Raw genomic sequence first — 11835 nt, 5'->3', positions numbered from 1 at the left:
ATGTTTCCGCCAGTGACTCTGGAAATGGCAGTTATGTAGTTGATGTATTAGAAGGTGATTCAGCATGTCTCCATTAACGTATGTACTGGGGTTGTACAGGATGAGCACCACTACTTTAACGAGACAAGTAAGTAAAAAGTACTTCTTTTTTTGTGTATTATTATGTATTAAGTATGTCAAGCAAATTGTACAATTGCAGGCTACTGTTTGCGTGAAGAGAAGTCTTTTCCTGTCCAGACTACCTCTCTTCAAAAGAACTGGCGGTAAATGGGCACTTATCTTTCCTCACTCTTTTTTCAGATATTAATTATATTTGAGGTGAACGCTTTGCTCAGTTGTTTGCTGTAATTGCTTATTTACGTGCCTAAATATCGGGGACGCGTCCATTTTAATACCAAAGGTGTACATCTGTAGTAAATAATAAATCCGGATTAAAAGTGACGCAAATGACGTCATTCACCTAAGGAATACCATTTTCCTTGGTGTATTGTACATATTGATATGGTGTGTTTTATGTATAATTTCATTTTATTATTCTTAAAATCAATCCCTACTTCTATGCCCAATCTTCTCTCAGTACAAGTTATGTACTACATTTGCCCTCTGCCGGTACTACAATACTACAATTTCAGAAATTTCCCTGAGAGTGTCATCTCAAAGGGATCAATAAAGTGCAGTCTAAGTCTAAGTCAATGATAGTATGTTTTGTCATTGAGTCCCGCAGTGAGCTTATAACAGTGTACCCATGTTTATGTCCAGGCAGCCTAATACAGTGCCGCCAGTCTGGATTTAAAGTACCTAAAGTAGAAAGTGGGGAAGATGTGTTCCTTAAATGGTTCCTGCTGCTGATCCCAGTCACCACATTTGGACTTGGGACCTGGCAGGTGTGTGTGGTATTTAAATAACAAGGAGATCTTGGAAGACAAGTCATCTGCAGTTGACACCTGTCATTCATTTCGGTGCAGGTGAAGCGGCGTTGGTGGAAACTAGAGCTTATAAATGACATGACCAAACTGACGACTGCGGAGCCCATTCCTCTTCCTCTAGAGTAATTTTTTCATTTCATTCATTCTTCTATTGTCTATCCGGGTGAAAGATGCTTGTTTAACAGGTGGGATTGTCTGTCTGGTGTGTGTAGTTGCGAGTGTTTTTAGATACAAAAACATGTGAAGCTGATTGTGGGAAGTGCAGTAGGAAGTTGTTTTCAATTTCTTATTCTAAATAAAAAAGTAAAGACTGACTTGTAACCTTTCCCTAGCCCTCAGGAGCTGAATGGTGTGGAGTACAGGCGGGTGAGGGTCAGAGGGAAGTTTGACCACTCCAAAGAACTTTATGTTCTGCCACGGTCACGGTTTGACCCAGAGAAGGAGGCCAGTGAAGCTGGGAGTCTCTCGTCAAGCGGAGAGACTGGTGCAAACGTCATCACCCCGTTCTACTGCTCAGATTCTGGGTAAGAAGAACAAAGGAAGAGATCGCGGTGATTATGACACATGGTCCCAATCTGGAACTTGTGTGCACTTCAGCATGACAATCCTGGTGAACAGAGGTTATGTCCCAAGGCAGAACATCCGACCAGAGACCAGGATGATTGGACAGGTGAGGGCAAAGATTTGTTGTGAGCTGTGGTACCATCTATAATGAAAACGTGTTAATGGTTAAGATCTAACTAAACCAGAACTAAAGGAACTCTCTAGTAAGAGATTAAAGAGAATTGTTTCAGCAAACTTTGTGCCGACTGTTTGCAGGTGGAAGATGAGGTAGACGTGGTCGGAGTGGTGCGGCTGACTGAGGAACGCAAACCCTTTGTACCGAACAACAACGTTGAGCGAAATCACTGGCACTTTCGCGACCTGAAGGCTATGGCACACGCTACAGGGGCACAGCCTATTTTCATCGACGCAGACTTTGGTAGAGAATCACAATGCCATGATTTATTTTTAAAACTCATGGATATGTCTTTTATGATACATCTCACAGCTAGCACAATTCCCAGCGGACCAATCGGAGGACAGACAAGAGTAACGCTGAGAAACGAGCACATGCAATACATCATAACATGGCAAGTAATTTAGTAAGATGCATTTGTACAACACTGATTGTTTTGTTTGACTGCAGGTACGGCCTGTGTACAGCCACTTCCTACATGTGGTATGTAAAGTTCATCAAGAGGATCAAACTTTAACATGTTCTGCCAGCCATGTAGGTGTGAAATGTCAACAAAGGTGTGAAAATCAACAATAAATGCAAATTAAGAACAAGTCTCATGTCTCCTCATTAGTGTAGAGATACAGAAACACAAACTCGGTGTTTCATTTTCAGAACAATAATTTATCTGTGAGCAGTCTCATCGGGCAACAAGGCCAACTTTATGTTTTACACACACAAAACCAACCAAAAACACACACAATCCAGAAGACGGCATACAATTCAAAGTGCTTTGATGCAATATAGCATCGGATCTGTACATATGTAAAGAAATATATTTTTGTAATAGATCAATATCTTTGTAGCTGCTCCAATGAGAATTCAACTCTTCGAGGTAAATCGTCTTCAAATTTTTTCTTTTAATTCCATGATTTAAATACTGCATCCTGTGTGTATGGTTTAGAGTTTCTATTTCACCAATGTGATTGAGATATTTTTTTTGTACTATTGATATAATTGTAAGAATGCCAAATAGAAATTGTATCCCTAAGTAAACTTTTTCTTTTCTTTTCATCCTTGGAATGGAGATAAAGATTTATTGGAGCTTCTGCAATTGAATGTTGATCAATAATGAGCCAGGTGGGAGGATTTGTCATGCAGAGGTAGTAAGAGGCAGTTGTTAGCTGAGCTGCCATGTGATACTCTTTTAAAGAGGGAGGTTGTAGCCCACGGTATAGGTATTTATAAAAGGTATCACAATCTAAAACTCAGTCTTGTCTTTGTTCCAAGTGAATTGACTAAATTCATTCTTAAAATTTCTGGAAGGATCATAATTTGCAGACATTCAATATTTGGGGTGAATACCTAGTTAAATCACTCTGTACAGGAACGGTTTATAGGGTATCTCTACTTTAACCCCCATCTCTACATCAAGGTTAAAGGCCTCCCAGAAACCCATACTGCGATGGGCCGTTCATTTTATAACATTAGCTTGGGAATAACGGTCAAATTCTTTGGTTGCCTTGGTGAATAGCAATATGTGGCACCCTTGTCTTGTGGATCTTTCTAAATTAGGATAACAGTATCAAGACTTCCATTGGTTTTGTGCAAAAGTTTCATCCATTGTATATAAAGCAATTTAAGTCTAAAAAAAAAAAAATTCAATATTTCAAGACGGATCCAATTAATAGGAAACATAGCAAGACTAAAGCTCTAATGCAAGTGAGGCCACAAGGTTTAAGGCGAGCTCAGCTTCGTTTGCCATCGACCTGTAATACTCGTCCTTGCAGCACCAGTTCTGTGTATGCGATAGACATGTTCCAGAAATGACCAACTAACCCTGACAAATCCTAGTGAGGCAACTACCTGCTGTTGAGTCAAGCATCTAAATTCCTGTTTTGTTCTGACATCACTGGCCCATTTTTGGTCTGAGGATTTTGAAGTCAAGATGTTACCATTTGAGACACACAGCAGTGTTTGGGACACATTTTTATTGCAAACAATTTAACCAAGCTTGGTGGCCAGTTCCTTAGCTTTTGCCTTCTCAAGTTTGCTGATGCGGGCTGTTGATTTTGGGCCCATGATACCGCCTCCCCAGTGACGACGGATCTGTGGGATAACAATAAAATCAGTTGAAGAGTGAGCACTTGAAAATAGGGGCTCAAGTGAAAATCACTTACCTCCTCATATCTTTCGTTGTAGTTGGTCTTGATGGCTTCCACCAGCTTGGCGAGCGCACCCTTATCCTCACTATAGAGATAAAGGAGCATCAGCACAATTCCCAGATGAAAATCTTCCATGCGTGTTTTTAAAGACACTCACGGGTTGATCTGTGTGAAGGCAACAGAGGTGCATGTCTTCCTGTGCACCAGTCGGCCCAGTCTGGCTTTGCCTTTGATGATGCAGTATGGAACGCCCATCTTGCGGCACAGAGCAGGAAGGAACACCACGAGCTGAGGACAGAGAGGAAGTCTTGAATGCTGATCACCGTACTGATTAAGAACAATGTAACCAGTGGTCTGTGCTCAGGGTTAAAAAGCTCATTTCAAACAACATGGGAGATTCAGGTGAAGAAATTCAAACATCATTGCCAGAGTACAAGTCATTAAACTGATGTCACAAATCATGTACCTCGATAGGGTCGACGTCATGGGCGATGATGACCAGCTGAGCCTTTTTGCTCTCCACCAGTGAGGTGACGGTGTTCACGCCTGTCAACACAAGAGGACATTAATTCTACAAATAAACATCCTTATGTTGGTGCACTGACAGTCAAGTCGATGCTCAGGGTTAAAAAGCTCAATAACCATCAAGGAAGATTCAGGTGAAGAAATTCAAACATCATTGCACGAAGTCCACCAATACTACGAGGCTACATCCACAAAACTAATTTTCCCAATTTTGTCCAGACATCAAGGTACAACTGAGACGTTTGTCTTACATTTACCATGTAATATGGAGCAAGTGAAAATACTTATGAATCAATTTGGATCAAGCCAGCATTGTGGATGTAGAACTCTTTCATTTGCCATTTAAAACCGTTGCAATCACCTGCACGCAGAACAGGGGGTCTCTTGGTTGGTACATCGCCTTTCCCTGCTGCCTTCTGCTCAGCACGAGCCAGAAGCCTCTGCTTCTTCTCTTGCTTGGTTTCAGGTCTGTACTTGTGGGCCAGCTTGAACAGCTGTGTTGCTGTGGAGAACATATCAAATAAGTATCCCACTTCTTAGGTCAGGAGAACAATGTCAATGCTTTGAGATGCATCAGATATTCGATTTTCGGCATTAATTATAAGATATTCTCAAAATTTTATATCCATCAATTGCAAATATGTGTGATCACTTTGACGTCCAACATACCCGTCTGACGGTCCAGGGCCTGGGTGAACTGGTTAATAGCTGGGGGGACCTTCAGACGCTTGTACAGGATGGAGCGCTGCCTCTGCAGGCGAACATAGCGTGGCCATTTCACAAAGCGGGTCAGATCACGCTTTGGCTGAATGTCCTGACCTGCACAAATTAAAATCTTTAATTAGCTGCAAAAGAACATGAAACACAACACAAGTGTCCAAGAGTGCATCAGAGATCTTGGTGGGAAATTGTAATCATCCTTGATAAGATAGCAAATATTCATTTTCATCACAGCACTACCGCATAAGCAGTCAGTTAAAAAAAAAAAAAGCTCACCAATGCCAAAGTTCTTGGGCCTCTTTTCAAACAGGGGGTTGACAACCTTCTTGGGCTCCTGCTTCTTGGCCACAGCAGGGGCTGGTGCCACCTTCTTCCCCTTAGCCTTCTTTCCCTTAGGCTGTTGAGAAAGAACGTCAGTTATAAAGTAAGCGTTGCGCCGGACAACACAATTGTGTATGTTGGAGTTTTCGTATAAACACAACTAATGTGATGCAGATTATCCCCTTGAGTTGCACAAGATACACTAGTGATCTGCTGAAGGTTTCAATTACAATATTGCTACTAATACCGATTGCCATTACTAAAACCATTAGCCAACAACCACGTCTCCAGCTAACGATGCTAGCTTAGCTCACACAGGCCCTGTCGTTTATACACAGTACAAGCTGACTGACCCTACAAAATATTGGACAAAAGTACATTACTATTAGCGAATTAAAGTCGAATCCTCAGCTCTTGAAGAGTCAAGAAAATGTTTAAAGAGTATTCAAGCTAGCGGCATTACTAGCCCCGGCCATGACTCAAAGTGTAAGGCAAACATTAAAAACAGCAAGTAAGGAAAACTACTCGAATATTCTTGCTTAACACAGTTCAATGGATCAACAATGACATTTTGGACTAATGCTTAAGGCTTATAAACGAGGATGGAGGCGGATAAAAAGCTGAGAGAGAGCCAGAGAAAAAACGCTATGCACCCACCATGTCGGTTCATACAGAAAGGAGGAACATGGGATTCTGGGTAGCGTAAATACCGCGAGGCTTGCTGCCTAATTACGTCACTCGCAACCGCCGACCTGAGATCAGATTTACTGCTTAACACTTGGCTTGAATTGCACGGACAATTTCACCTAAAACCGATTCAGAACCAGCGGAATTATAAGGCAAAGTGACGTCACAATGTAAATTAATTTTTGAAAACTTGTACTTGGCGTTTATTTTTTTTACGTACATAATATACATTTTAAATGTAAATCAAATAACTCGAATAAAAAATGTCAACAGCTGTTAAACAGCTATGAAGCTTAATGTCTTTAAGTAGGATTCTATGGAGTTAGATTAGTTTCTTTATTTTTCAACCAAAAAAAAATTACTTCAATCAAAAAGAAAGTCTGTTCAATCAAACAAAAAAAATTATTTCAAAAAGAAAAAAAGATTCAATCAAAAAAAACAAATTCGATAAAAAAAAGTTACTTAAATAAAAAAATAAAAAAACATTTTCAAACGGTTTTCTTTGATTTAAGTTGTCTTTTTTTGGAGGGCCACATTTTGTGTCATTTTGGCCTATTCCTTGAAGAGAAACAGAACCTCATCGTTCTCAGCTGTGTGGGCCAGTAATACAATAACAGATTTGGACATCTGTCTATGTATACAAGTGCTATATGTAATCCATATGTTATTCCATATGAAGTGTTCTTTTTAATAAACATTTACCCAGGAGGTGGCAGCAGAAAGTTCTGAAAGGTATATTCTTATTTTTAAGATGTTGATTCGACCAATCTGGGTACCCCAGACCATTTCCAAAGGGACTTGTCAATTAAAAGGCACTATTTTCTTCAACGTGTGAGTCATTTTTATTCCTTAATAGGTAAAACTCTTTACATAACAGAAGTGGTGTGCATGTGCTGCAGGGCATTCTCTCTCATTAAGAGCCAATAATAATATTAATGATCTGCTTTTGTTGACCTTATAACCAGACCTTCCCGAACACATTTATTATTTCTAGAATAAATTAAATAGACCTATACATATATTTACATAATAAAAATAATAACGTCATCTGCAAAAGTGGTAAACTGTTTGCAATTTTAATTCTGTGAAAGGCATGGGTCTCAGTATTGCTTCTGAAATGCTATTGCTAAATTGCTTTTACAAATAGGGGAGGTGAAAGAGGGCAGCCCTACTGATATTAATTGGTGGTGAAACATTATTGTTTGTAATTATTTCTGCAAAAGGCTGTTGTATTTGATTTTAAGACATTTATACAAATATTTCCCCAATCCAAACTGTGCCAGTAGGTCAAACAAATACCCCCACTCTACTTTGACAAAGGCCTTTTTGGCATCCATTGGAAGTAAAGCTGTCAGGTAAGTCCTGGTGGGAATTTATGATATTCAAAACTCTATGTACATTGTGGAATTTTTGATAGAATATGCTGCAATCTTTTTGCAAGGGTTTTGCACTTTTTTAAGTCACTTTAGAGCAGACCAATTGGACGTAGATTTTCACATTTATCAATATTTTTGCCTGGCTATTCTTGCACTGGGAGAAGGGCTATCAGCGCTTCTTAAAGTTGGTTTGTGTCTTCTCGCCTGGACTATTGCAACAGTTTATTTTCATGTCTTAACAAGAAGGAGCTGTCTCGCCTGCAGTTGATTCAGAACTCTGCAGCGAGAATTCTGACCCGCTCAAGTAGAAGAACTCACATTTCTCCGATCCTTAAAACTCTTCACTGGCTTCCAGTTTCTTTCAGGATCATCTTTTAAATTCTGGTTCTTACTTTCAGAGCTATTCATGTTCAGGCTCCTCCTTACATCACTGATCTGATCCAGCCTTACACCCCAGCTCGGGCTCTGAGGTCTGTGGATCAGAATCTACTGATGGTTCCTCACACACGGTTCAGGACCAGAGGAGATAAATCCTTCCAGGCTGTTGCTCCTAAGCTTTGGAACGATCTTCCTCTCTCTTTGCGCTTGATGGAGTCTACTGACTCCTTTAAGAAAAGACGTTTCTATTTGTTCAGGCTTTTCCCTGATTTTCTGGAACTCCTGTTGTGTTATCAGTTTTACCTTGACTTTTAAAGTATATACTTTATTGAGTATTGTTTTGATTGTTTAAGCGCTTTGTGAGTGTGACCCTGGTCTGGAAAGGTGCTATACAAATAAAAATTACTTATTTACTTACTTACTTACTTCTTAAAGTTGGTGGCAGCACACCTTCCTGTATAGATTCCATAAACATTTCAACAAGTGGCAATCTTAGTTTGGATTAAAATTTCTTATAAAATTCTAGGCCAGTGGTCCCCAACTTTTTCCAACTCAGGGCACACAAGTCTCAAAAACCTTTTCACCCCACCTCCCCATAAATACGAAGGCTTTATAATGCGTTCTCATTTCCTTGTCACATGTATAATTCCTTGAATAAAAACAATATAATGAAAAGAATATTTAAAAATGTTTAATATCCTTTTTAAATTAACGAGTTTTAACATTTAAAACATCATTATGTGTATTTATATTTTTATATAATTACATCCACCCTCGCACAAAAATGAAACCAATTTGGAAACGATTTTGCGGCCCACTTGCAATACCTTCTCGGCCCAACAGGGGGTCACGGCTCACAGGTTGGGAATCACTGGTCTAGGCAATCCATCTGAACCTGGTGACCATAGCCATATTTTTAAATTAGCTTTATCTTGAATTGCCTACTGAGCCAACAGGTCTATTAATGATGCTATGAACTTCTGCAGACAGTACACCCTGCAGCACCTGGACATATCAGGATCCTATGTGACCCCCAACCATGGGCGGACAGGGTCGGTGAAGTGGCCCGGGAGTCATTGACAGACAACTATATGGGTGGTGCGGGAGGCTATCAAGCCTGTACATTGATGAAAAGCATTTTACGTTTTTTTGGACCTAAATCATATAGTAAACATTAACCTGAACCCTAAAGTAGCATGTAGTTAAATAATCACAGTAGTGTGGTGATTTTAAAGAACATCATGGTTTTAATCAGGTCATTGATACAATGAGTAGACCACTAGAGGGCAACACAATTTCAACACTGAGCATATGTTATTTAACAATAGATGGAAAAACAAAGCTAACTATGTAGTACATGAAAACTAAACCTAACCACAACATTTATGAAAACGAGAACTAAAGTGAAAACAGAAAAATTATATTATAAAGTGAAAACTTGACATTTGAAAAACGTCCGTTTTGGTCCGCGTCCTCTCTGGAGTCCCCTCTGAAAGATATAAATGAGAAACTATTACTTAAATGACAAAATAAAATATGTCATGAGATGAGAGTACATTCAGAAATGCAATTGAATATCCCGAAGCCTTAGTTAAAACCATAGAGATAAATATTTTAATTAATTATTAAAGCATGTCAATAGACATAATTTTACCTTAGTCAATTATAATTTATTTCAAACAATTATTTCCAAAAATGTCCCATGATCAAACCCCTTTTAGCGATGAGCTTCATGACGTCTATGACGCGTTCCAACAATTCTCGCCTCGTGAGGACTTGCTGTCTATGAAGAGACATATGAGGTCCCAGGAAAAGGTCCTTAAATGTTTTTTAGAGGACCTTAGGAAGTATGCCTCGGCACAATTTCGGTGAATATCACTTTGCTCATCGACTCTAAGGTGAATGTGTGTTAAGTTGCTCATGCCAGTGATGAAGGAGCCTCTATCCCTAGGATTAGTTTAAGCCATGCAAAGAAACAAAGAGTGCTCCTGTGTCCTTATCGTATGATCGCAATATCCTGTTTAAACCATCTTTGCGGAAAAATGCCTTCTGCACTACATGGTTGTCTGGCTTTTGCTGTGGGTGAAAATGAAGGAAGAGTTCTAATGTTTGTGGCTTTAGTTTGATGAAATAATCACTGCTGCACGAGGAGCACTGGCTCCCTTGTCTTGACTATCTTTATCAACACAGCATCATCTTTAGGCTACAAAAGATTAGTATTGTTAATTATATTAGTAAATCACTAACACGGCACTGTTAACAAACTATAAGGATGGCAGTTTTTGGTGGTAGTTATTTTCATCAGCCTTACCATAACAATCATGGAGTTTGTACAGGGATCCTCAGCAGGATCATCTTCAATATAGAAAAAAAGAGAGAGATAAGTATTTTTAATTATGCTAGCTAAACAATAAAAGCACATTATCATCATCAGAACTATTCTAAAAATAAATAGTTTAATATTAGTTAAATATGTACATGAGATTATGTAAGGTTATTAAGCAATATAATGCCAGACACGTACACAAAACGAATCATATTTCCACCATACAACCCGAACCATCCGATGATGATCCCATGAAGGATGGTTCATGTATAAACGCATACATAACAACGTTTATGATGCTTCTCATCACTTGCTGAAGTAGCTATAAATGCACTAAAGATGCTGAATTATCATTTCCATTTCATTTGTACAAGTTTACGTGCCATTTCCCAGACAAGACCCCTGACAATTGAATTTTGCATAGGCAGGTTGATAACACCAGGACACATCCAGTCGGTGAGAGGAAAGGTGATCCAAAGCTTAACGATGTTTGCTAATTTTCCAAACATAATTTATGATCATGAGGTCGTTCACCGCCTGAGTGAGCTCTGTCCCATGCTCTGTCATCTCAGAGTCAGAGCCACCATCTTTGTCAGTGCTACTGCTGGGTATGTCATCATCGGCGGACACCGGTCCCGAACGACCAAAAAAAAGGTCCATTATTTAAAAACTTGTAGCTGCAAGTTGACTCAATGATTTCTTTTTTTTAGCTCTTTGAGCTTTTCAGCACAACCCTTGCGTTTTTTATGCCCCAATTTCCCCAGAATTATCAATTGTATATCAAGTTTCTAGCTCCTCTACAGAAGCAGACTCACCAACCGAGACAACAAATGCAGACCCGGCTGCAGAAAAACATTTAAGGGGGGGCATTACATTTTTTTCAAGGGGGACAAACTTTTCAACCTAAAAACGTATTGGCTTCAGGTTGAACAATGGCTCTGGGTCGACTCGCACAATACGGAGAAATAATTAAATAACTAAAAAGTGACGGTTAATCCCAAAGTTAAAAAAAAAAATTACAACAAACAACAAAGTTTAGTGCTGTGTCCATTTATTAAACTAAAGCCCAACAGCTTCACTTCTACTAAAAACATAAGCACTGAAGTCAACCTGAACATTGGATTGAACAATCAAATAAGTTTTAATCTCATTGAACAAAATCATGTCGGCTCACAGGCCCAAAAACCCAGCGGGAAGTCCCCGGTAGGCCTGTGCGCCAGTCCGCCCCTGCCCCCAACCCTCTAATCTTAAGGACTCCGAGGTTGAGATTGTGGAGTTTTATTCTTCAGATGGAAAGACGAACATAGTTTTCATCGTGAACAAGGCTCATTCCCCTTCTCACAGGGAATGCCCCTGTTACAATGGCTCCCGTCCGGCAGGACAGATTGATACGGACCAGAACATCATGGTTCAATTACTCTATCCGACCACTGTCCATATCATGTATATAGTTTAGTGAACTGTAATGCATTTAAAAGCTATAATTCAGTTATGCCATTTTATTGTAATGTTTTCTTTCAATTTAACAAATCTCTATTCCATTAAAGTTCTGATATGTAATTTGAAAGGCAATAGAATGGATAAAAAAAATAAAGACATCTTGCCTTTGAATTAAAAGGTTCCTACAGAACTTTGCCCATCCTAAAATTAGAGAATTTTAAATCTTTTTCAGTCACTAATTTTCTTTATTGTC

The 11835-nt window shown here is 39.3% G+C and overlaps 2 protein-coding genes and 3 non-coding genes across 5 annotated transcripts; 1 reads left to right on the top strand and 4 right to left on the bottom strand.

The window, feature by feature from the left end:
* Nucleotides 1–8: 8 nt before the first annotated feature.
* Nucleotides 9–2259, top strand: surf1 (SURF1 cytochrome c oxidase assembly factor). The gene is made up of 9 exons (XM_087792676.1): nucleotides 9–127; nucleotides 200–263; nucleotides 760–884; nucleotides 966–1048; nucleotides 1259–1450; nucleotides 1524–1596; nucleotides 1746–1908; nucleotides 1978–2059; nucleotides 2116–2259. Exons 1-9 carry the CDS (start codon nucleotides 65–67, stop codon nucleotides 2180–2182), a joined length of 912 nt encoding a protein of 303 aa, XP_087648802.1. The 5' UTR covers nucleotides 9–64; the 3' UTR covers nucleotides 2183–2259.
* Nucleotides 2260–3631: 1372 nt separating this feature from the next.
* LOC148080466 (large ribosomal subunit protein eL8) lies at nucleotides 3632–6072 on the bottom strand. The gene is made up of 8 exons (XM_087792172.1): nucleotides 6033–6072; nucleotides 5331–5451; nucleotides 5004–5153; nucleotides 4696–4836; nucleotides 4276–4355; nucleotides 3967–4097; nucleotides 3825–3894; nucleotides 3632–3753 (listed from the first exon to the last, which is right to left on the bottom strand). Exons 1-8 carry the CDS (start codon nucleotides 6033–6035, stop codon nucleotides 3649–3651), a joined length of 801 nt encoding a protein of 266 aa, XP_087648298.1. The 5' UTR covers nucleotides 6036–6072; the 3' UTR covers nucleotides 3632–3648.
* LOC148080469 (small nucleolar RNA SNORD36) lies at nucleotides 4165–4237 on the bottom strand. The gene has a single exon (XR_015711385.1). It is a non-coding gene; the product is annotated as a small nucleolar RNA SNORD36 (small nucleolar RNA).
* LOC148080468 (small nucleolar RNA SNORD36) lies at nucleotides 4424–4494 on the bottom strand. The gene has a single exon (XR_015711403.1). It is a non-coding gene; the product is annotated as a small nucleolar RNA SNORD36 (small nucleolar RNA).
* LOC148080467 (small nucleolar RNA SNORD24) lies at nucleotides 5219–5290 on the bottom strand. The gene has a single exon (XR_015711394.1). It is a non-coding gene; the product is annotated as a small nucleolar RNA SNORD24 (small nucleolar RNA).
* Nucleotides 6073–11835: the final 5763 nt, after the last annotated feature.

This window comes from Callionymus lyra, chromosome 5, assembly GCF_982586985.1.
Source record: "Callionymus lyra chromosome 5, fCalLyr1.hap1.1, whole genome shotgun sequence".
Lineage (NCBI taxonomy): Eukaryota > Metazoa > Chordata > Actinopteri > Syngnathiformes > Callionymidae > Callionymus > Callionymus lyra.
Note: the sequence above shows the minus strand (reverse complement) of the source record. Positions and strands in the feature narration are given on the sequence as shown.